General features: G+C 48.9%; 1 protein-coding gene across 2 annotated transcripts in view; it reads left to right on the top strand.

Moving 5' to 3' along the window:
* MTRR (5-methyltetrahydrofolate-homocysteine methyltransferase reductase) overlaps positions 1-25,067 on the top strand; it is a 528,380-nt gene that overhangs the window by 126,568 nt on the left and 376,745 nt on the right. For both annotated transcript variants that reach the window (XM_063922764.1, XM_063922765.1), the window contains exons 5-6: positions 968-1,085; positions 19,829-20,165. In XM_063922764.1, the coding sequence (XP_063778834.1) occupies positions 968-1,085; positions 19,829-20,165 (455 nt within the window). The remainder of the gene's footprint in view (positions 1-967; positions 1,086-19,828; positions 20,166-25,067) is intronic.

Genomic DNA, 25,067 nt, shown 5'->3' with positions numbered 1-25,067 from the left:
TCCTGTTTTTATTTGGGTATTTTTTTCCCAGTAGTACTACAGGTACCAGCGGACCCGTTTTTCTCCCGCATGCTGGTACTTGTGGTTCTCCAAGTACCAGCTTGCGGGGGAGGCTTGCTGGGACTTGTAGTACTGCTGGAAAAAACAATATCTTTTTATTATCACAAAAGGCTATCAGCCCCCCCATCCGCAGCCCATTGGATGGGGGGGGACAGCCTCGGGCTTCACCCCTGGCCCTTGGGTGGCTGGGGGGGGGGGGACCCCTTGATTGAAGGGGTCCCCACTCCCCCAGGGTACCCCGGCCAGGGGTGACTAGTTGGATATTTAATGCCACGGCCGCAGGGCACGGCATAAAAGTGACCCCCGGCTGTGGCATTATCTGTCCAGCTAGTGGAGCCCGATGCTGGTGTTAAAAATACGGGGGACCCCTACTCTTTTTGTCCCCCGTATTTTTGGCACCAGCACCAGGCGCAGAGCCCGGTGCTGCTTTTAAAAATACGGGGGATCCCTGGCCAATTTTTCCCCTGCATTTTTAGAACCAGGACCAGCTCGATGAGCCCGAGGCTGGTTATGCTTTGGAGGGGGGACCCCACGCCATTTTTTTTCCGGGTTTTTCACGTTTTTTTACCGTTTTTTAAAATCGCAGCAAAATCCGCCAAATCGGCCGATTTTCGCCCGCGACTCTGGCGAATCCGTTTTTCATTGAATATGGTGAATTCCGGAAGCCACCTTCCGGGATTCACCTGTCGAATTGAGTCGAATTAAAAAACGGCGAAAATTGCCGCGAATTCGACCGCAATTGCATATACCCCATTGTGTTTTGTTCAGCTGTAGAATACTACATATACTGTATGTCCCCCAGATTCTGCATCATGTGCAATCTTTGTAGCTGGTTTTGAATGGTATCTCTGCATTTACTGTCTTGATTTTCTTCATACAATCGTTTTTTCCCCTTATTTTTTTACAGCGCTTGGCGACTCTGAATACACCTACTTTTGCAATGGTGGGAAAATAGTTGATAAGAGACTTCAAGAACTTGGAGCAAAACATTTTTACGATACTGGATATGCAGATGATTGTGTAGGGTAAGTACATTTATGTAATGGTAAATTGAATACTGATGTTAGATGGCCCTTGCTACTGCGTGTAACACATGAGGGGGCTGATTCACTTGTTTTTCCCGCCTGCTACCACTAGAGGGTGCAAAACAGAACAGTTAATTTGATGCTCCATTTAGATGCCCAGTAGCCACGAGGCTGACATCTCTTCTTTTCTGCTGCGGGGTACACTGGGCTCCACAAGGAAAGACATAGGGGTGTAGAGTAGGATCTTGATCCGAGGCACCAACAGGCTCAAAAGCTTTGACTGTTCCCAGAATGCATAGCGTCGCCTCCTCTATAACCCCGCCTCCCTGCACAGGAGCTGTTTTGTAGTTGGTGCCGCAGATAGCAGGCACATAACAGAGGGGCTGCTCTGGGCAGCCCTAAGAAGAGCTTTTTCTCTGACGTCCTAGTGGATGCTGGGGACTCCGTAAGGACCATGGGGAATAGACGGCTCCGCAGGAGACTGGGCACATCTAAAGAAAGATTTAGGACTATCTGGTGTGCACTGGCTCCTCCCCCTATGACCCTCCTCCAAGCCTCAGTTAGATTTCTGTGCCCGGCTGAGCTGGATGCACACTAGGGGCTCTCCTGAGCTCCTAGGAAGAAAGTGTTTGTTAGGTTTTTTATTTTCAGTGAGACCTGCTGGCAACAGGCTCACTGCATCGTGGGACTAAGGGGAGAAGAAGTGAACCTACCTAAGTGGTGGTAGCTTGGGCTTCTTAGGCTACTGGACACCATTAGCTCCAGAGGGATCGAACACAGGACCCGACCTCGTCGTCCGTTCCCGGAGCCGCGCCGCCGTCCCCCTTAAAGAGCCAGAAGCAAGAAGGTGGTCCGGAAAATCGGCGGCTGAAGACTTCTGTCTTCTCCAAGGTAGCGCACAGCACTGCAGCTGTGCGCCATTGCTCCTCATGCACACCACACACTGCGGTCACTGATGGGTGCAGGGCGCTGGGGGGGGGGGGGGGGCGCCCTGAGCAGCAATAATAACACCTTGGCTGGCAAACTGGCACCGTATATAGCCCCAGAGGCTATATAGGTGCTTTTTAACCCCTGCCAGAATCCATAAAAATGCGGGAGAAAGTCCGCAAAAAAGGGGCGGAGCTATCTCCTTCAGCACACTGGCGCCATTTTTCCCTCGCAGCTCCGTTGGAGGGAAGCTCCCTGGCTCTCCCCTGCAGTCAATACACTACAGAAAGGGTTAAAAAGAGAGGGGGGGCACAATTTAGGCGCAGTATACAATATATATAGGCAGCTATAAGGGAAAACACTCTTTATATTTGATATCCCTGTGATATATAGCGCCCTGGTGTGTGCTGGCATACTCTCCCTCTGTCTCCCCAAAGGGCTTTGTGGGGTCCTGTCCTCTGTCAGAGCATTCCCTGTGTGTGTGCTGTGTGTCGTTACGGCAGTGTCGACATGTATGAGGAGGATAATGAGGTGGAGGCGGAGCGAATGCCTGTAAATGTGATGTCACCCCCTGCGGGATCGACACCGGTGTGGTTGGACTTATGGAAGGATTACGTGAAAGTGTCAACTCCTTACACAAAGGTCGACGACACAGAACAGCCGGCTACTCAGCTTGTGCCTGTTCCAGCGTCTCAAATGTCATGGGGGGCTCTAAAAACGCCTGCTACCTCAGATGGCAGAAACAGATGTCGACACGGATACAGACTCCAGTGTCGACGACGATGAGACTAGTGTACCCTCCAAATAGGTCCACCCGTTACATGATTGAGGCAATGAAAAATGTATTACACATTTATGATAATACCCCAGGTACCACATAAAAGGGTATTATGTTTGGTGAGAGAAAACTACCAGTAGTTTCTCTGACGTCCTAGTGGATGCTGGGAACTCCGTAAGGACCATGGGGAATAGCGGGCTCCGAAGGAGGCTGGGCACTCTAGAAAGATTTATGACTACCTGGTGTGCACTGGCTCCTCCCACTATGACCCTCCTCCAAGCCTCAGTTAGATTTTGTGCCCGGCCGAGGTTGGATGCACACTAGGGGCTCTCCTGAGCCTTTAGAAAGAAAGATAGAAATTAGGTTTTTTATTTTCAGTGAGACCTGCTGGCAACAGGCTCACTGCAGCGAGGGACTAAGGGGAGAAGAAGCGAACCTGCCTGCTTGCAGCCAGCTTGGGCTTCTTAGGCTACTGGACACCATTAGCTCCAGAGGGATCGACCGCAGGCCCAGTCCTTGGTGTTCGGTCCCGGAGCCGCGCCGCCGTACCCCTTACAGAGCCAGAAGCAAGAAGAGGTCCGGAAAATCGGCGGCAGAAGACATCAGTCTTCACCAAGGTAGCGCACAGCACTGCAGCTGTGCGCCATTGCTCCTCACACACACTTCACACTCCGGTCACTGAGGGTGCAGGGCGCTGGGGGGGGGGCGCCCTGAGAAGCAATAATAACACCTTGGCTGGCAAAAATACCACAATATATAGCCCCAGAGGCTATATATGTGGAAAATACCCCTGTCAGAATATAGGAAAAAGCGGGAGAATAGTCCGCGGAAAAGGGGCGGAGCTATCTCCCTCAGCACACTAGCGCCATTTCTCCTTCACAGATCCGCTGGAAGGAAGCTCCCTGGCTCTCCCCTGCAGTCTACACTACAGAAAAGGGTAAAAAAAGAGAGGGGGGGCACTAAATTTAGGCGCAGTATACAATTATATAGAAAAAGCAGCTATAGGGGACATAACTCAGTTAGTCCCTGCATTATATAGCGCTCTGGTGTGTGCTGGCATACTCTCACTTTGTCCCCCCAAAGGGCTTTTGTGGGTCCTGTCCTCTGTTGGAGCATTCCCTGTGTGTGTGCGGTGTGTCGGTACGGCTGTGTCGACATGTTTGATGAGGATAATGATGTGGAGACGGAGCAGATGCCTTTAGAAGGGATGTCACCCCCTGCGGGGCAGACACCTGAGTGGTTGAGCTTATGGAAGGAAATGAGTGCACGTATAGACTCCTTACATAAGAAATTTGACGACATGCCAAATGTGGGACAGCCGACTTCTCAGCTCGTGCCTGTCCAGGCATCGCACAGGTCATCAGGGGCTCTAAAACGCCCGCTACCTCAGACCGCAGACCCAGATGTCGACACTGATACTGACACCAGTGTCGACGACGATGAGTCTAACCTGATGCCCACTAAGGCCATTCACTGCATGATTGAGGCAATGAAAGAGGTGTTACACATTTCTGATATAAATACAGGTACCACTAAAAAGGGTATTATGTTTGGGGAGAAATAACTACCTGTAGTTTTTCCCCCATCAGATGAATTAAATGAAGTGTGTGAAGAAGCGTGGGCTTTCCCTGATAAAAAATTGGTAATTCCTAAGAAGGTACTAATGGCGTTCCCTTTCCCGCCAGAGGATAGGTCACGTTGGGAAACACCTCCTAGGGTGGATAAAGCGCTCACACGTTTGTCTAAAAAGGTGGCACTACCATCTCCGGATACGGCCGCCCTCAAGGAACCTGCTGATAGAAAGCAGGAGGCGATCCTGAAGTCTGTATATACACACTCAGGCATTATACTTAGGCCAGCTATTGCGTCAGCTTGGATGTGCAGTGCTGCCGCTGCGTGGTCAGATAAACTGTCAGAAAATATTGACACATTAGACAGAGACACGATCCTGCTAACCATAGACCATATCAAAGACTCAGTCTTATATATGAGAGATGCACAGAGGGAAATCTGCCGACTGGCATCTAAAGTAAGTGCATTGTCCATTTCTGCTAGGTGAGGCTTATGGACTCGCCAGTGGACAGGAGATGCAGATTCTAAAAGGCACATGGAAGTTTTGCCATATAAGGGTGAGGAATTATTTGGGGATGGTCTCTCGGACCTAGTTTCCACAGCAACGTCTGGAAAGTCAGCATTTTTACCCCATGTCCCCTCACAGCCTAAGAAGGCGCCGTTTTATCAGGTTCAGTCCTTTCGGACCCAGAAAAACAGGCGTGGAAAAGGCGGGTCCTTTCTGTCCAGAGGCAGAGGTAGGGGAAAAAGGCTGCAACAAACAGCAGGTTCCCAGGAGCAAAAGTCCTCCCCCGCTTCTTCTTCCAAGTCCGCCGCATGACGGTGGGGCTCCACAGGCGGAGCCAGGTACGGTGGGGGGCCGCCTCAAGAATTTCAACGATCAGTGGGCTCGCTCACAGGTGGATCCCTGGATCCTTCAAATAGTATCTCAGGGGTACAAACTGGAATTCGAGGGGTCTCCACCCCACCGGTTCCTAAAATCTGCCTTGCCGATTGCTCCCTCAGACAGGGAGGCGGTGATAGCGGCAATTCACAAGCTGTATTCCCAGCAGGTGATAATCAAGGTACCCCTACTTCAACAAGGCCGGGGTTACTATTCCACACTATTTGTGGTACCGAAACCGGACGGTTCGGTGAGACCCATTTTAAATTTGAAATCCTTGAACACATACATAAAAAAATTCAAGTTCAAGATGGAATCGCTCAGGGCGGTTATTGCAAGCCTGGACGAGGGGGATTACATGGTATCCCTGGACATCAAGGATGCTTACTTGCATGTACCCATTTACCATCCTCACCAGGAGTACCTCAGATTTGTGGTACAGGATTGCCATTACCAATTCCAGACGCTGCCGTTTGGACTGTCCACGGCACCGAGGGTATTTACCAAGGTTATGGCGGGAATGATGATACTCCTTCGAAAAAAGGGAGTTTTAATTATCCCGTACTTGGACGATCTCCTAATAAAAGCGAGGTCCAAGGAACAGTTGTTGGTGGGAGTAGCACTATCTCAGGAGGTGCTGCACCAGCACGGCTGGATTCTGAATATCCCAAAGTCACAGCTGGTTCCGACGACACGGCTACTGTTCCTGGGTATGATTCTGGATACAGTCCAGAAAAAAGTGTTTCTCCCGGAGGAGAAAGCCAGGGAGTTGTCATCTCTAGTCAGAGACCTCCTGAAACCAAAACAGGTATCAGTGCATCGCTGCACGCGGGTCCTGGGAAAGATGGTGGCTTCTTACGAAGCAATTCCCTTCGGCAGGTTCCATGCCAGAATCTTTCAGTGGGACCTGTTGGACCAGTGGTCCGGATCGCATCTTCAGATGCATCGCTTAATAACCCTGTCTCCAAGAACCAGGGTGTCTCTACTGTGGTGGCTGCAGAGTGCCCATCTTCTAGAGGGCCGCAGGTTCGGCATACAGGACTGGGTCCTGGTGACCACGGATGCCAGCCTTCGAGGCTGGGGGGCAGTCACACAGGGAAGAAACTTCCAAGGACTATGGTCGAGTCAGGAGACTTCCCTTCACATAAATATTCTGGAACTAAGGGCCATCTACAATGCCCTAAGTCAAGCAAAATCCCTGCTCCTACACCAGCCGGTGCTGATCCAGTCAGACAACATCACGGCAGTCGCCCATGTAAATCGACAGGGAGGCACAAGAAGCAGGATGGCGATGGCAGAAGCCACAAGAATTCTCCGATGGGCGGAGAATCATGTACTAGCACTGTCAGCAGTGTTCATTCCGGGAGTGGACAACTGGGAAGCAGACTTCCTCAGCAGACACGACCTCCACCCGGGAGAGTGGGGACTTCATCCAGAAGTTTTCCAGATGCTGGTAAACCGTTGGGAAAAACCACAGGTGGACATGATGGCGTCCCGCTTCAACAAAAAGTTAAAAAGATATTGCGCCAGGTCAAGGGACCCTCAGGCGATAGCTGTGGACGCTCTAGTGACACCGTGGGTGTACCAGTCAGTTTATGTGTTCCCTCCTCTGCCTCTCATACCAAAGGTATTGAGAATAATAAGAAAGCGAGGAGTAAACACAATTCTCGTGGTTCCGGATTGGCCAAGACGAGCGTGGTACCCGGAACTTCAAGAGATGCTCTCAGAGGACCCGTGGCCTCTACCGCTCAGACAGGACCTGCTACAGCAGGGGCCCTGTCTGTTCCAAGACTTACCGCGGCTGCGTTTGACGGAATGGCGGTTGAACACCGGATCCTGAAGGAAAAGGGTATTCCGGAAGAAGTCATTCCTACGCTTATTAAGGCCAGGAAAGATGTTACGGCAAAGCATTATCACCGCATATGGCGGAAATATGTTGCATGGTGCGAGGCAAAAAAGGCCCCAACAGAGGAATTTCAGCTGGGTCGATTTCTGCATTTCCTGCAAGCAGGAGTGAATATGGGCCTAAAGCTAGGCTCCATTAAAGTACAGGTCTCGGCTCTGTCGATTTTCTTTCAAAAAGAACTAGCTTCAGTACCTGTAGTTCAGACATTTGTGAAGGGAGTGCTGCATATTCAGCCCCCGTTTGTGCCCCCGGTGGCACCTTGGGATCTCAACGTGGTGTTGAGTTTCTTAAAATCACATTGGTTTGAGCCACTTAAAACCGTGGATCTAAAATATCTCACGTGGAAAGTGGTCATGTTATTGGCCTTGGCTTCAGCCAGGCGAGTGTCAGAATTGGCGGCTTTATCATGTAAAAGCCCTTATCTGATTTTCCATATGGATAGGGCAGAATTGAGGACTCGTCCCCAGTTTCTACCTAAGGTAGTGTCAGCGTTTCACCTGAACCAGCCTATTGTGGTGCCTGCGGCTACTAAGGATTTGGAGGACTCCAAGTTGCTAGACGTTGTCAGGGCCCTGAAAATATATGTTTCCAGGACGGTTGGAGTCAGAAAATCTGACTCGCTGTTTATCCTGTATGCACCCAACAAGCTGGGTGCTCCTGCTTCTAAGCAGACTATTGCTCGCTGGATTTGTAGTACAATTCAGCTTGCACATTCTGTGGCAGGCCTGCCACAGCCAAAATCTGTAAATGCCCATTCCACAAGGAAAGTGGGCTCATCTTGGGCGGCTGCCCGAGGGGTCTCGGCTTTACAACTTTGCCGAGCAGCTACTTGGTCAGGGGCAAACACGTTTGCAAAATTTTACAAATTTGATACCCTGGCTGAGGAGGACCTAGAGTTCTCTCATTCGGTGCTGCAGAGTCATCCGCACTCTCCCGCCCGTTTGGGAGCTTTGGTATAATCCCCATGGTCCTTACGGAGTTCCCAGCATCCACTAGGACGTCAGAGAAAATAAGAATTTACTCACCGGTAATTCTATTTCTCGTAGTCCGTAGTGGATGCTGGGCGCCCATCCCAAGTGCGGATTGTCTGCAATACTTGTAAATAGTTATTGTTAACTAAAGGGTTATTTGTTGAGCCATCTGTTGAGAGGCTCAGTTGTTTTTCATACTCTCAAACTGGATATAGTATCACGAGTTGTACAGTGTGATTGGTGTGGCTGGTATGAGTCTTACCCGGGATTCAAAATCCTTCCTTATTATGTCAGCTCGTCCGGGCACAGTGTCCTAACTGAGGCTTGGAGGAGGGTCATAGTGGGAGGAGCCAGTGCACACCAGGTAGTCATAAATCTTTCTTGAGTGCCCAGCCTCCTTCGGAGCCCGCTATTCCCCATGGTCCTTACGGAGTTCCCAGCATCCACTACGGACTACGAGAAATAGAATTACCGGTGAGTAAATTCTTATTTTTTCCTGCATCTGAGGAATTAAATGAGGTGTGTGAGGAAGCGTGGTCTTCCCCCGGTAAGAAATTGATAATTTCTAAACGGTTATTGGCAGCGTACCCTTTCCCGCCAGAGGATAGGTCACGTTGGGAAACACCCCATAGGGTAGATACAGCGCTTACACGCTTATCAGAAAAGGTGGCACTACCGTCTCCGGATACGGCCGCCCTGAAGGAACCTGCTGATAAAAAAGCAGGGGGTTACCCTGAAAGATATAGTCACACACTCGGGCATTATATTGCGACCAGCCATTGCTTCGGCATGGATGTGCAGTGCTCCCGCTGCGTGGTCAGATTCCCTGTCGGAAAATAACTATGGATAGGGACAATATTTTGCTGACAATAGAGCATATAAAAGACGTGGTCTTATACATGCGTGATGCACAGAGGGATATTTGCCGGCTGGCATCAAAAATAAGCGTTAGGTCCATTGCCGCCAGACGGGGGTTATGGACTCGGCAATGGTCAGGCGAGGCCGACTAGAATCGGCACATGGAAGTTTTGCCCTATAAGGGGGTAAAACTGTTTGGGGATGGTCTTTCAGAACTCGTTTCCACAGCTACTGCTGGGAAATCGACTTTTTTGCCACAGGCTACCCCACAACAAAAGAAAGCACCGTATCATCAAGTACAGTCCTTTCGGCCCCAGAAAAGCAAGAGGGCTAGAGGCTCATCCTTTCTGCCGAGAGGCAAAGGTAGAGGAAAAAGCTGCAGCACACAGCTAGTTCCCAAGAGCAGAAGTCCTCCCTGCGTCCGGTAAGTCCACAGCATGACGCTGGGGCTGCTCAGGCGGACCCGGGTACGGTGGGGGCCCGTCTCAGAAATTTCAGCGCCCAGTGGGCTCTCTCACATGGATCCCTGGGTCCTTCAAGTAGTATCTCAGGGGTACAGGCTGGAGTTCGAGATGTTCTTCCCCCCGCCGTTTCCTAAAATCTGCCTTACCGGCACCTCCCTCTGCCAGGGAGGCGGTGTTGGTGGCTATTCAACACTATAATCACAACAAGTGATTGTCAAGGTGCCCCTCCTTCAGCAAGGAAGGGGTTACTATTCCACAATGGTTGTGGTACCGAAACAGAACGGTTCGGTGAGATCCATCTTAAAATTAAAATACTTGAACTTTTATATCAGAAGATTCAAGTTCAAGATGGAATCGCTCAGGGCGGTTATTACGAGCCTGGACGAGGGGGATTACAGGGTCTCCCTGGACATCAAGGATGCGTACCTGCATGTCCCCATTTACCCTCCTCACCAGGAGTACCTCAGATGTGTGGTACAGGACTGTCACTATCAGTTCCAGACGCTGCCGTTGGAGTTGTCCACGGCACCGAAGGTCTTTACCAAGGTAATGGCCGAAATGATGATACTCCTTCGCAAGAAGGAAGTTTTTATTATCCCGTACTTGGACGATCTCCTGATAAAGGCGAGGTCCAAAGAACAGTTGGTAGTGGGGGGTAGCACTCTCTCGGGAAGTGCTACAACAGCACGACTGGATTCTCAATATTCCAAAGTCACAGCTGGTCCCGACAACACGTCTTCTGTTCCTGGGAATGATTCTGGACACAGACCAGAAAAGAGTGTTTCTTCCAGTGGAAGCACACGAGTCCTGGAAAAAATGGTAGCTTCGTACGAAGCATAATTCCATTCGGAAGGTTCCACGCAAGGACGTTCCAGTGGGACCTGTGGGACAAATGGTCCGGGTCCCATCTACAGATACAACAGCGAATAACCCTGTCGGCAAGAAACAGGGTGTCGCTGCTGTGGTGGCTGCAGAGGGCTCATCTACTAGAGGGCCGCAGATTCGGAATACAGGACTGGGTCCTGGTGACCACGGAGGCCAGCCTTCGGGGCTGGGGTGCAGTCACACAGGGAAGAAATTTCCAAGGAGATTTCGCTTCACATAAATATTCTGGAGCTAAGGGCCATTTACAATGCCCTAAGCCAAGCAAGGCCCCTGTTTCAGAACCAGCCGGTACTGATCCAATCAGACAACATCATGGCGGTCGCCCATGTAAACAGACAGGGCGGCACAAGAAGCAGGATGGCGATGGCAGAAGCCACAAGGATTCTCCGATGGGCGACCTACACCCGGGAGAATGGGGACTTCTTCCAGAAGTTTTCCAAATGCGGGTAAACCGTTGGGAATGACCACGGGTGGACATGATGGCGTCCCGCCTCAACAAAAAGTTGAAAAGATATTGCGCCAGGTCAAGGGACCCTCAGGCGATCGCTGTGGACGCTCTAGTGACACCGTGGGTGTACCAGTCGGTTTATGTGTTTCCTCCTCTACCTCTCATACCCGAGGTACTGAGAATAATAAGAATGCGAGGAGTGAAAACCATACTCGTGGTTCCGGATTGGCCAAGAAGAGCTTGGTACCCGGAACTTCAAGAGATGCTGGCAGAGGACCCTTGGCCTCTGCCGCTCAGACAAGACCTGCTGCAGCAGGGACCCTGTCTGTTCCAAGACTTACCGCGGCTGCGTTTGACGGCATGGCGGTTGAACACCGGATCCTAAAGGAAAAGGGTATTCCGGAGGAAGTCATCCCTACCCTGATCAAAGCCAGGAAGGATGTCACCGCAAGACATTATTACCGCATTTGGCGGAAATATGTTGCTTGGTGTGAGGCCATGAAGGCCCCGAAGGCGGAATTTCAACTGGGTCGATTCCTACACTACCTGCAAGCAGGGGTGACGTTGGGCCTCAAATTGGGGTCCATCAAGGTCCAGATTTCGGCTCTGTCGATTTTCTTCCAGAAAGAACTGGCTTCACTGCCTGAAGTTCAGACTTTTGTCAAAGGAGTTCTGCATATTCAGCCTCCTTTTGTGCCCCCAGTGGCACCTTGGGATCTCAATGTGGTTTTGGCATTCCTGAAATCACATTGGTTCGAACCACTTAAGACTGTGGAATTAAAATATCTCACGTGGAAAGTTGTCATACTGTTGGCCCTGGCTTCGGCCAGGCGGGTTTCAGAATTGGCGGCTTTGTCTTGTAAAAGCCCTTATCTGATTTTCCAGATGGATAGGGCAGAATTGAGGACTCGTCCTCAGTTTCTCCCGAAGGTGGTCTCAGCTTTTCACTTGAACCAACCTATTGTGGTGCCTGCGGCTACTAGGGACTTGGAGGATTCCAAGTTGCTGGACGTAGTCAGGGCCCTGAAAATTTATGTTTCCAGGACGGCTGGAGTCAGAAAAACTGACTCGCTGTTTATCCTGTATGCACCCAACAAGCTGGGTGCTCCTGCTTCTAAGCAGTCTATTGCGCGCTGGATTTGTAGCACTATTCAGCTGGCGCATTCTGCGGTAGGATTAGCGCAGCCTAAATCAATAAAAGCCCATTCCACAAGGAAGGTGGGCTCATCTTGGGCGGCTGCCCGAGGGGTCTCGGCTTTACAAGTTTGCCGAGCAGCTACTTGGTCAGGGGCAAACACGTTTGCTAAATTCTACAAATTTGATTCCCTGGCTGAGGAGGACCTGGAGTTCTCTCATTCGGTGCTGCAGAGTCATCCGCACTCTCCCGCCCGTTTGGGAGCTTTGGTATAATCCCCATGGTCCTTACGGAGTCCCCAGCATCCACTAGGACGTCAGAGAAAATAAGATTTTACTCACCGGTAAATCTATTTCTCGTAGTCCGTAGTGGATGCTGGGCGCCCATCCCAAGTGCGGATTGTCTGCAATACTTGTACATAGTTATTGTTACAAAAATCGGGTTTTGTTGTGAGCCATCTCTTCAGAGGCTCCAATTGTTATCATACTGTTAACCGGGGTTCCTATCACGTGTTATATGGTGTGATTGGTATGGCTGGTATGAGTCTTACCCGGGATTCAAAATCCTTCCTTATTGTGTCAGCTCTTCCGGGCACAGTTCCTAACTGAGGCTTGGAGGAGGGTCATAGGGGGAGGAGCCAGTGCACACCAGATAGTCCTAAATCTTTCTTTAGATGTGCCCAGTCTCCTGCGGAGCCGTCTATTCCCCATGGTCCTTTACGGAGTCCCCAGCATCCACTACGGACTACGAGAAATAGATTTACCGGTGAGTAAAATCTTATTTTTTGAGAAGAAAAGTGAAGACTTCAAGGGCTGCAGCAGTGTGTACATGTCTGTTGACATTCACTGCTGCAGCTCCATCTCTCCCCAGCGGCACTGTACATTCCCGAGCCCTGATTGCCGGGTAACTACAGCAGGAGGCTCTGGTTTTCTTCTGACTCAGGCACACACAACGGGGCCTCTCCGGGATCGCGTGGCCGCGCTTCGGGAGGTGGTGAGTGGGTCCCGCTCACGGGACCTGTGCTTTAGCGCGATCCGGCGCGGTCGGTGGGAGGCGGACCGCGCGCACTGGCGGTGGACACTGTGGCAGTACAGGCGATCCCACTAGATCACCAGGGCATGGGTGCAGGTCAGGTTTTCTCTTAAAACCTTTTTTGTGTGTGTAGCCCCCAGTACCTGGTGGTTTTGCCAGCAGAGGGGATAAGGCTTAGACCTGGAGCCCCTCCCCCAGCCCCAGGGCGCCATTTCCAGCAAATCTTCCCGCACTGGAGCTGCATATCTGTCTCTCCCTCACTCCCTGTCAGTGTTTGGGTGCTATTTTTCTCAGCTACACTGTTCCTGGGACTGCTTGGGGAAAGCCTCCTTTGTAAAGCCGCCTGGTTGACAGCGCTGTGACTTTACATGACACTTAAGTATTCTACATGTCAATTAGACCGTGTTAGTTAAGAGAGTGCATTTAGTCAGGGTTCTCTGGTACAAGTACCCTGTGACATAAATCCAGTTCTTACTGTGCAGTGTTATATCTATTGACTACATAGCTATATATATATATATATATAAGCTGGTCCAGTCCAGTATTATTGTTAGTAATAACCTCTGCATTGTATAACTGTGACTATTTGTGTGTGCATTAGCTTGCTGAGTGGTTTCCATTTCGTGTCTCTCACTCAACTTGCTATCCCTATATTCTATAACCTGAGGGGGCTTGGTGCGTCAGGTTTTATAATTATATAGGATTTTCACAAGATATACTTTAATACGTATTTTTCTCTGTGATTTTAGTCACCATATTTCTCCTGTATCCCTGTTTGTGCTGACTACACTGCGCAGGGGTTTGGGCAAGAGCTATTGTGCTGCTGACAATTGTACTGTGTTACCTGATACTGCAAGTTATATCATGTCTGCTTCTGAAGGTAACGGTTCTGGGGCTGAATACACTGCCGGTGTTGCTGAAGCCACAGATCCCTATGAGGAGACCATAGCAGCTGTGGGCTCTGGTTCTGGGGGCTCCTTTCCCCCCAGTGGAACTGTGACAACGGGGGTGCATGATGACCCGCCGTGGGCTACTTTCTCCACGCTTCTACATACGCTAGTTACTAAACTAACACCCCCTATGGGACCTCCTATGGCGGTGCAACCGTATGTGGTCCCTGCAGCTAACCCGCTGTGGGCGGATAGTTTGTCTGCTCAATTGAAGAAGTTGAACCAGTCCTTAACTACTAAAAAGTCTGACCCTCGCTCGCCTAAGACCAAGGGGTCCTCTAAGCGAGCTCTTATCTCCTCACAATCCACTGCTGTCACTGACACCTCGCCTGATGAAGATGGCGCTTACACTGACCCCACAGATTCTGCCACAGATACTGCTGATGGGGAGGGTAGTTCACATCTGGATGTTCCTGATCTTTTGGAGGCTATTAAGTTGATTCTACAGATTACGGATGATCCCGAGCCATCCGTCCCTCCTAGGAAACCAGATAGGTTCAAGCGTCAGAAGGTGGTTAAACAAGTTTTACCTCACTCTGACCACCTAGTGGATATACGTCAGGAACCCTGGGGAAACCCGGGAAAGAAGTTTGTGCCTCAAAAGAAGATGCTGGCTTGCTATCCCCTCGCGCCAGAGCTGTCTAAAAATTGGGAAACGCCTCCTCCAGTAGACTCACATGTGGCTAGGATTGTGGTTTCCTCGGCTCTACCTGTCACTACCGTCATGTCTCTAAAAGAGCCTACGGATAAACGTGTGGAGGGTTGTCTGAAAGCGATTTACACCCTCACGGGTGCTGCACAAAGGCCCACTATTGCAGCAACATGGGCTGCAGAGGCTATTGAAGCATGGGCCCTAGAGTTAGAAGCTGAAATCTCTTCTGACCATGCTAGACAATGCTTGTCATATATTGTCACAGCTTCTCACTATATTAAAGAGGTGGCTTCTGATGCCGGTATCCTTGCAGCCAAGGCCTCTACTACATCAGTCCTGGCTCGCCGGATATTGTGGCTGAGATCCTGGTCTGTGGATCTGGATTCTAGAAAAACCCTGGAGGTACTCCCTTTCAAGGGGGATATTCTGTTTGGGGAGGACTTAAATAAGATAGTGGCTGACTTGGCTAATGCCAAAACTGCCTGTCTGCCAAGTACCGCTCCTTCTGTGTCGAAGGCTAAAGGTACTTACTTTCGCCCCTTTCGTCCTTCAGGTAAAGCAAAAGGTCAGGCGTACAACAAGCAGGCCCGCACTTCCAAACCTGGTAAGCCGAAGCCCAAAAGAGCCTGGGCTGCCCGTCAACCGGCTTCCAAGACCAATAAGCCTGCCACATGACGGGACGGGCCTCCCCCTGGGGGATCCCAGGGTGGGGGGCCGGCTTCTAGGGTATACCCAGGAATGGTTGAAGACCACTTCAGATGCCTGGGTACGGAAAGTCGTCACTCGAGGTTACGCCATAGCCTTCAAAAACTGACCTCCTCATCGATTTTGCCAGACAGACGTCCCGTTGGACCAGACAAAGGCAAACACTCTACATTCGGTGGTACATACCCTCCTGGATACAGTAGTCGTAGTACAGGTGCCTCTTGCTCAGAGGGGCCGGGGGTACTATTCTCCGCTGTTTCTGGTCCCGAAACCGAATGGGTCTTCCCGGCCCATTCTCAACCTTAAGGCATTGAACAGGTTTGTGAAAGTTTCCAAGTTTCGTATGGAAACCCTTCGCTCTATAGTTCTGGCCTTGGAACCTGGGGACTACATGGTATCCCTGGACATACAGGATGCTTACCTGCATATTCCTATAGCAGTGTCACATCAGCAATACCTGAGGTTTGCGATTTGCAACCTCCATTACCAGTTTCGGGCGTTACCTTTTGGTTTAACTACGGCTCTGTGAGTCTTCACCAAAGTTATGGCGGTGATGACGGTGGTACTCCGCCGTCAAGGGGTCAGGATACTGCCGTATCTGGACGACTTGTTAATCCTGGCAAATTCCCCAGAACTTCTCCTACGTCATCTGGATATGACTGTACGGTTTCTACAAGCCCACGGGTGGCTCATCAACTGGAAGAAATCCTCCCTGGTCCCTGCTCAGAGCATGGTGCACCTGGGAGCGCTATTGGACACCCACAACCAGCAGTTGTTCTTGTCTCAGGAAAAAGTCCTGAAGCTTCAGGACAGGATTCGTTGCTTCCTTTCTCATCCGCAAGTGTCGATACATTCGGCGATGCAGGTGCTGGGCCTCATGGTATCAGCATTCGACATGGTGGAGTATGCCCAATTCCATTCTCGCCCCCTCCAGAGGCTGATTCTAGCCAAGTGGGACGGCCTGCCTCACCACATCAGATCTCGCATGATCTCATTGACTCCGGAGGTCCGTCTGTCGCTGCACTGGTGGCTCCAGGACCAACGATTGTGCAGGGGCCGTCCCTTCTGGATATTCGACTGGGTCCTGTTGACGACAGATGCCAGTCTAAGAGGTTGGGGAGCGGTGATGGAGCAACACTCCCTTCAGGCTCGGTGGACCAAGGAGGAATCTCTCCTCTCGATCAACATTCTGGAATTACGGGCGGTATTCAATGCATTGACCCTGGCCCAGCATTTAATTCAGAACCGTCCTGTTCAAGTACAGTCGGACAACGCCGCCACAGTGGCTTACATAAACCATTAAGGCGGCACTCAAAGCTTTTTGGCAATGAAGGAAGTCTCACGGATTCTACATTTGGAGGAACGCCATCTACCGGCCATATCGGCAATATTCATTCCGGGAGTCCTGAATTGGGAAGCGGACTTTCTCAGTAGTCAGGACGTACACGCCGGAGAGTGGGGCCTCCATCCAGAAGTGTTTCAACTCCTAGTGGAAAAGTGGGGCCTTCCAGACGTGGATCTGATGGCGTCTCGACACAATCACAATGTTCCGGTCTTTGGAGCAAGGACAAGGGATCCTCAAGCAGCATTCGTAGATGCGCTGGCGGTGCCGTGGAGGTTTCGGCTGACGTACGTGTTCCCTTCGGTGTCACTCCTGCCCAGGGTAATTCGGAAGTTCAAGCAAGAAAGAGGAATTCTGCTTCTCATAGCTCCAGCATGACCCAGAAGGCACTGGTTCTCAGACCTGCAGGGCCTATCGTCAGAGCGTCCAATTCTACTTCCACAATGCCCAGACCTCCTCGTTCAGGGCCTCTGTGTCTACCAGGACTTAGCCCGGCTGTCTTTGACGGCGTGGCTCTTGAAGCTTCCGTCTTAAGGGCTAAAGGGTTTTCTGAGGCGGTCATTCAATCTATGTTGCGGGCCCGGAAACCGGCTTCTGCTCGGATTTACTATAGGGTCTGGCATTCTTACTTTGTTTGGTGCGCATCTAACGATTATGACGCTTCCAAGTTTAGTATAGCCAAGTTGTTGGCCTTTCTTCAGCAGGGCCTGGACTTAGGCCTGCGTCTGGCCTCCCTCAAGGTTCAAATATCTGCCTTGTCGGTGTGGTTTCAGAGAAAGATTGCGACCTTACCTGATGTGCATACCTTTACTCAGGGTGTGTTGCGTATCCAGCCTCCCTATGTCCCGCCTGTGGCTCCTTGGGACTTGTCGGTGGATTTGGAGGCGTTACAAGAGTCTCCGTTTGAACCTCTTGGCTCAGCTGATCTTAAGTTGCTTTCCCTTAAGGTGGTGTTTCTGCTGGCTATTGCTTCAGCTAGTAGAGTGTCGGATTTGGGTGCCTTGTCTTGTAGTTCCCCATATCTGATATTTCACCGTGACCGGGCGGTTCTTAGGACTCGTCCCGGATATTTACCTAACGTGGTTTCTTCTTTCCACCTTAACCAGGAGATTGTGGTTTCGCCACTTGTTTCTCCTGATCTGTCTCCCAAACAGCGGTCTTTGGATGTGGTACGGGCTTTCCGTATCTATGTGAAGAGAACTGCTTCTATTAGGAAATCTGATTCTCTCTTAGTGCTGTTTGGATTTCACAAACGGAGCTGGCATGCTCACAAGCAAACTTTGGCCGGATGGATTAGAATGGTGATTGCACATGCTTATGTGAGGGCTGGTCTATCAGCTCCTGCTCACATTACGGCCCATTCTACTCTGTCTTTTGGACCTTCTTGGGCGGCCCGCTGTGGTGCGACCCTTGAACAATTGTGCAAGGCGGTTACGTGATCTTCAGTGAGCACGTTCATAAGGTTCTATGCCTTCGATACTGCCGCTTCCCAGGATGCTTCCTTTGGACGCCGGGTTCTTGTGCCCGCTACAGTGCGTCCCCTCCCATAAGGAACTGCTTTAGGACATCCCCTATGGCTTTCCTTGTGGAGCCCAGTGTACCCCGCAGCAGAAAACGAGTTTTATGGTAAGAACTTACCTTTGTTAAAACTTTCTGCGAGGTATACTGGGCTCCACAAGGCGCCCACCCTGACGCACTTAGCTTCTTTGGGTTGGTATGGCATTAGCCTCTGACACTTCTCCTGTCGTGAGAGTGTGGTGTATGTGGCTACTAACCGTTGTCGTCTCTTTTCCTGCTACTGCATTGGGCTGGTTAACTAAAAACTGAGCTGCTGTGAAGGGAGGCGGGGTTATAGAGGAGGTGACGCTATGCATTCTGGGAATAGTCAAAGCTTTTGAGCCTGTTGGTTCCTCGGATCAAGATCCTACTCTACACCCCTATGTCTGTCCTTGTGGAGCCCAGTGTACCTCGCAGAAAGAGTTTTAACAAAGGTAAAACTCGTTTTTCAGCCTCCTGAGGTGCAAGAAGAAATGTGTGTTAAGAGCCTAATTCAGACCTGATTGCAGCAGCAAAATTGTTATCTAATGGGCAAAACCATGTGCAGTGCAGGTGGGGCAGATATAACATTTGCAGGGAGAGTTCGATTTGAGTGGGTTATTTTGTTTCTGTGTAGGGTAAATACTGGCTACTTAATTTTTACACTGCATTTAGATTTCAGTTTGAACATACCCCACCCAAATCGAACTTTCTCTGCACATGTTATATCTGCCCCACCTGCACTGCACATGGTTTTGCCCATTAGAGAACAATGTTTCTGCTGCAATCGGGTCTAAATTAGGCCCTAAGTCAGCACTTTGGTGAGGCCTTAAGATGGGTTTAGCCATTTTACATGGCTAAACCCTGTCTATTTGGGAACGACATGCGCGATGTGCATGGGCTCCCAAACATCAATTGAAGTGTGACAATTGTTTGGGCATCTAAACAGTCCCGTTTAGACTCCCAAAACAATTGAATTAACCCCATGATGTGTCCTTTTATACTTGGGTCAATATTCAGTTGTTTTATCCGATTTCCCATCTAAAGTGATGGGAGATCGGGGGGCAATATTCATTTGTGTTTATTTATCGCAATTGTGGCACCATGAGAGGTCAGATTTAGCCGTATAAAGCAGCGTAACTCAACCAAAGTAATGGGCACGACTCAAGGTCCTGTTTGAGCGCTCAAACTGGGTCACTTTTTGCTTATTTCAGCTTATCACTCCTGGGGAGTGCAAGCTAAAATGTCTGCAGCGGCAGCCGATCATGCCTGAACGGAGAAACTATTGAAAAGCTCTATTGGGCTATATACTGGCTGCTGGCATGGCTTACAATTGAATCTTGCCCTTAAACGGAGTACAATATACAATGTCAGGGGATACGGTAAATTGATACATTGAGGACAACTCAAGACTTTAACTTTGCTTGGTGGTCCTTGATATAGCTATAGGTCTATCCTGCCTCTCTACGAGGGCGAGAGAACACGACTAGCACCAGTCAGAGTGGGATATGGAGCAGGGGCAAAATCAGGTGACCCAGCATATTCATGTGTTAACATTTTAGATACATTACTTATGTTCTGCAAAAGCATTCAGCACATGAATTCATATATTTAATAAAGTACTGTATATCAGTAAAGTAATGAGTAATATATATTATAATATAATATAGTATCACTTCCTGTTTTATTTTTTGCACAGGTTAGAGTTGGTTGTGGACCCGTGGATTGAAGGACTTTGGGTTGCTCTGGAGAGTGAATTCATGTCTAAGGCAGAGAATCGAGAAATGGATGGGCACATTAGGGTTAGAACTAATAACAGTGTACCAGAAAATCTGGACTTGCAGATACAAACGGTTAGCCTTGAAAATGCAGTAATATCAAGTGGCACATTGCTAGAGTGTGCAGTATCCAACACTTGCAAAGAAGTTGAGCTGTCACTTATCCACTCAGTGCCTCCTCTCTCTCAGTGTAGCCTTAATGTGCCTTCTCTTCCACATTCCTTTCTGGATGTACATATTCTAGATCGTGAAGTAAAGGTGAGTAAACTCCAACTTGTGAGTGTGGGTCACAAATGAAAACAATAGTAATGAAAGCATAAAATAGTATATAACTATAACTGAATTGCTTTAAAGCAAGGTTGATACTTTGTTGTAATATTGGCCCCTTCATGTACAGTAGTTATAGCCTGGACAACTTGTGGCTCTACATATTACCCTGCAAGCTGCCACAGGCTATCTAGACCTGATTATAGTGGGTACTGATAACATCTGCTCTTATTTATTGTGTAGAATTGTATTTCTTTAGATCACTCAGATCAACCCCATTCAGATAAACCCCAAGTATACTGTAGATGCAAAGGTGTTGTATTTAGTATAGCAGGTGCACTTTAATAATATGGAATCTCAACAGCATAACAGGCACGATTAAAGCACCTCGGCAGATCAGACTTCTGACCGTCCGGTCTGTCTGACATTGGACAATTGTGTACCTTCTGTGGATCTACCCCTTCCCCCGATACTTATCACCTGTCATGTCTCCTGCTTTTAAACTTGCTGAAAAACCTGGAGTTCTGACCTGCCGACCAGGCGACTGATTCTGCGATGTGTGGGCTGCTGAGACCAGAGCTAGTGACCGATCTCTGGTACCGGCAGCTCTTTACCTGAGTTTTACAGAGTTTGGCAGTAGGCAGCGTGCACAATGGTGGTGTTTACATTTTAAAAAATGGCGCGGCCGTGCCATTTTCCGAAAAACAAGATTTCTGCGGCGAGCAAATTATCTCTTGCTACATTGTTGCTCCACCCCCTTGTGTTGGCTAACATTCGCCAGTGGGAGTCAGTCCGGTGGATAAGATAGAAGACATCAAGGATTTCCTGCACAGGCAGTGGCCACTCAAAAGAGCTTACTGGCTGCCACCACCCCAGTGAAGATAAAGGAAGATGCCTCCATATCCCCCCTCTCCCTCCTTATTTTCTGTTACCAGATCAGGCTGAAAGGTCCAGGGATGATTATTGCTCTTTGGCACCACAATTCTCAGTACACAACACAGCTAGGAAGCAATGTATGCAAGGGAATAATTGGTGTAGCTTGGAATCTATATACAATAGCAATGATATGGCTTGCAGGTTTAGAGCAGCTGCAAGGGATGAATTGCCACAAGTGAGAGGAATTTGGTGTTAAAGGGCCACGGAGTAGGTGAAGGCTATAGTTGATGTGAAGAGCAGAGTTCAGTGAGAACAGAGGGGAGGAGGATCCTGCTCCTAGGAGTAAGCGGGATATGGATGACATGAGAGATCTAGTGAATGGGGACCTGGTGGCACAAAGTAATTGATGTAGAAATGGCCGATTCAGGAGGGAGGGGTGATCGACATGGTGACTTGATGTAGTGGAAGGGTGCCCTTTGATGAACAGGTAGGTTTTCAATGCCCATTTGAAGCTATGCAAGGTCAGGAATATTCTGAAGGAACAAGCTCACTTGCACTAGTATGGGGGTACAGCACGGGAGAAATTTTGGATTCGACTGAGATGCAGTAACCAGGTTAGAAGAGAGGAAATGGTCATTGTCTGACTGGAGGAGATGGGAAGGAGTATGCAGGGAGGTGAGGTTGGAGATGTAGGGAGCAGATTAGTTAGAGAGGCCCTTATATGTAAGGGTGATGAGTAGCGGATTCTGTATGGCATAGGTTGTCAAAAGCGGTCCTTAAGGCACCCCAACTGTGTGGAAAAGGGAGCCAGTGCAGGTTTTGACAGAGAAGAGTGGCTGATAAGTCTAACTGCAGTGTTGAGTAGATTGGAGAGGAGCGAGATAGCAACGTGGGAGGCAAGTGAGGAGTAGTTTTTCAGTTATCAAGCCGAGAAATTATCAGTGCATGAATAAGTTTAGAAGCAACCTGGGAAAGGAAAGGCCTAATGGTAGTTAGGTAATGTTTTGGAGCTGGGACTGACAGGACTGAGCAAGAGATTAAATGTGGAGGGTGAAGGAGAGGGAGGAGTCAAGAGTGACACCCAAGCAGCGGAGTTGGGGAACGGGAGATGATGGTGTTGTCAACAGCAATAGATTGGGTGGTGTGGAGACTCTGGACAATGATGTTCGATTTTGTCCATGTTGAGCTTCAAGAGTGCTTGGACATCCAAGAGGAGATGACGGAGTTGGCTGGATACCCAAGAGAGGACAGAAGGGGAGAAGTATAGTTGCATGTTGTCAGCATAGAGGTGATATTGGAGGCTGAAGAACAGGGAAGAGGTGTACAGGGAGAACAGCAGCAGGACCAAGAACAGAGCCCTGCAAGACATCAATGGGAAGGATGGAAGGGGGTGATGTGAAGTCAGATGCAGAGAGAAGGAGCAGTTGGTGAGGTAAGAGGTGAACCAGGCATGGGTGGTGCTAAAGAGGCCAGTTGTTTGAAATGTTTAGCTTAGGAGAGGGTGATCCATGGTCTTGAATGGCGCAGAGAGGTCCAGGACAATGAGCAGACCCTTTGTGAGACCTGAGGTGTGGGTGATGATTACCCTGTCGTTTCATCACATTTGTCAATACAGAGAATTTACAGGATGGTGTAAATTTTTCATGTCAAATTTTAAAAATAAATAATTTTACCTACAATAATTTAATTGCAAAATAGCATATAACAGAATCACACTGTGAGATTTGCACTTTTTTAGGTTTTCAGAATTAGGTGCCTAATTCAGACTTCTTTCCTAACCCAAATATTTGTATACAAGTCTAATGGTGGGGCCACTGCACGTGTATTGGACCCGTTCTCTGCATGTGCAGAAGCGGGTCCTGAGTTCTCACATGCAGTGCCCTTAGCCTGATTGACAGGCTCAGGCCGTTTGGGGGTGGGGAAGAGGCAGCAACTGGGCCAGCTTCTCAAAACGGAGTCTTGTCAACTCCATTTTGTGGGAGTGCCGAAGTCAGTGTCTGTGTTTGGTGACTCAGATTTACTGACCTCTGCTGTGGATCTGAGACGGAAATCTGAGAAACCTGAAGGTTACTCAGATGACAGATGGTCGCGCTGAGTGATCTGATGGTGCGACATGAGACGCAACAGCAGATCACAGAAGCAGGCATTTATTTACATCTCCAACTGCATTAGCTTATTAGCTGAATGATATTGCACAGCTGCTTCCCTTCGGCTGTGCAGCATCGTACAACTCTGAATCGGGCCTTACAGTCCATTCGGAAAGTTTTCAGTTTTTTATTTTGAATAAATTTGCAAAAATCGCAAAAAAACTTTTTTTCATGTTATTATGGGGTATTATGTGTAGAATTTTGAAGGAAAAAATTAATTTATTCAATTTTGGAATAAGGCTGTAACATAACATGTGGAAAAAGTGAAGTGCTGTGAATACTTCTCGGATGCACTGTATGTGACTTAAGTGAACAGAAATGTCTCTGAATCATCCAAGCCAAACTGATTAATACAGCACCTGCATATTACGTATTGCTGTAAAGAAAGTAATCACAATAGACCTTGCTCCAGGGAAGCTTACAATAATTTTTCATACTATACATACAGATGTGTCCTGCTACATCTTTGCTCCATATGCCATGTAGCACGCCCTGCTGTGCCGCTGCCTGGTGTTCTAAGAGGGTAATTCAGACCTGATCGTAGCAGCAAATTTGTTAGCAGTTACACTGACATGGAGGGGGACACCTAGCACAGTGCCTGCCCGCCCCGCATGTCCATCCCTACAGAGGCGATCGCTAGCTAAAGGCAGCCGTCTGCTGTCTGGCATGCGCCGGCGCATTGCGACGCATGCACAGTTCAGGCCTGATTGCTGATCAGGTCTGAGTTAGCCCCCATGTGCACTGCAGGGGAGGCAGATATAATATGCACAGTGAGAGTTAGATTTAGGTGGGTTATTTTGTTTCTGTGCAGGGTAAATACTGGCTGCTGTATTTTTACTCTGCAATTTAGATTTCAGTTTGAACACATCCCACCCTAATCTAACTCTCTCCGCACATGTTATATCTGCCCCCCCGTAGTGCACATGGTTTTGCCCAACTGCTAACAAATTTACTGTTACAATCAAATCTGAATTACCCCCTAAGTCGCTTAAAATAGGGAAGCGTAACATACTGAGGTGCTGGAAAAGCTGTATAGTGTAATACATCTTTCTGTCCACCAGATCTCGCTTTTCGTAAACTGCAAAGTGCATGCGCCAGTGAAACTTCTGTAACGCCGCCTGCTGCCGGAAGCTGTCATTCATTACACTATAAAGTAGTACTGAACTGCGTTTTCTCATGAATGCAGAGCTGCAGTTGACTGTGTGATTTCTAAGCATACATATATGCGTTGGTCTGAAGACAAATGCCCAGCATTGAATAAAGGCAGAGCAATTCAAGTTCAATATTCTTAAGGTACTATGTGGAACTCTGTACATTGCCCAAAACTTGCCATACCACCTGTAATTTCTGTCCTGTGCCACCCAACTGCATTTTACGCTAAACCGATGTAGACATTGTTTTGTACCGTTTACAGTGACATCTGTATGCACAGTAAAGTGTCTTTACATGATGTAAAGAAGCCAGTTGTAAAGACACACGGGAAGCTTTTCATAAAGAGAGATCATTTCAGGTTCAATACTCTTAAGAGAGATAGAGAAAAAGGGGGGGTACAATTATTACAAACAAATATACATAATTCCATTAGCGTATACAGAGTTACCGTATATACAGAATAGCCTATACATACAACAAGATCAGAATGTAAACGATTCAAACAAACAAATGGAAGTTACATTCATTTCAGGAAGAGTCAGACTCTCTCTCGTTAAGGCTGAAAGGCATAGGATCAGATTGGGAAGCTTTAGGAAAGTACTGAGCTCCATCACCTTCCGTAACAAATTCATTCCAGGACGACCAAAGTACTAAGGGAGATGAGGCCAAGTACGAATAAGGTAAATATTCCGTCTATATAGTGAAATGGAACTGAATT

The sequence above is a fragment of the Pseudophryne corroboree genome, chromosome 5 (assembly GCF_028390025.1).
Source record: "Pseudophryne corroboree isolate aPseCor3 chromosome 5, aPseCor3.hap2, whole genome shotgun sequence".
Lineage (NCBI taxonomy): Eukaryota > Metazoa > Chordata > Amphibia > Anura > Myobatrachidae > Pseudophryne > Pseudophryne corroboree.
Note: the sequence above shows the minus strand (reverse complement) of the source record. Positions and strands in the feature narration are given on the sequence as shown.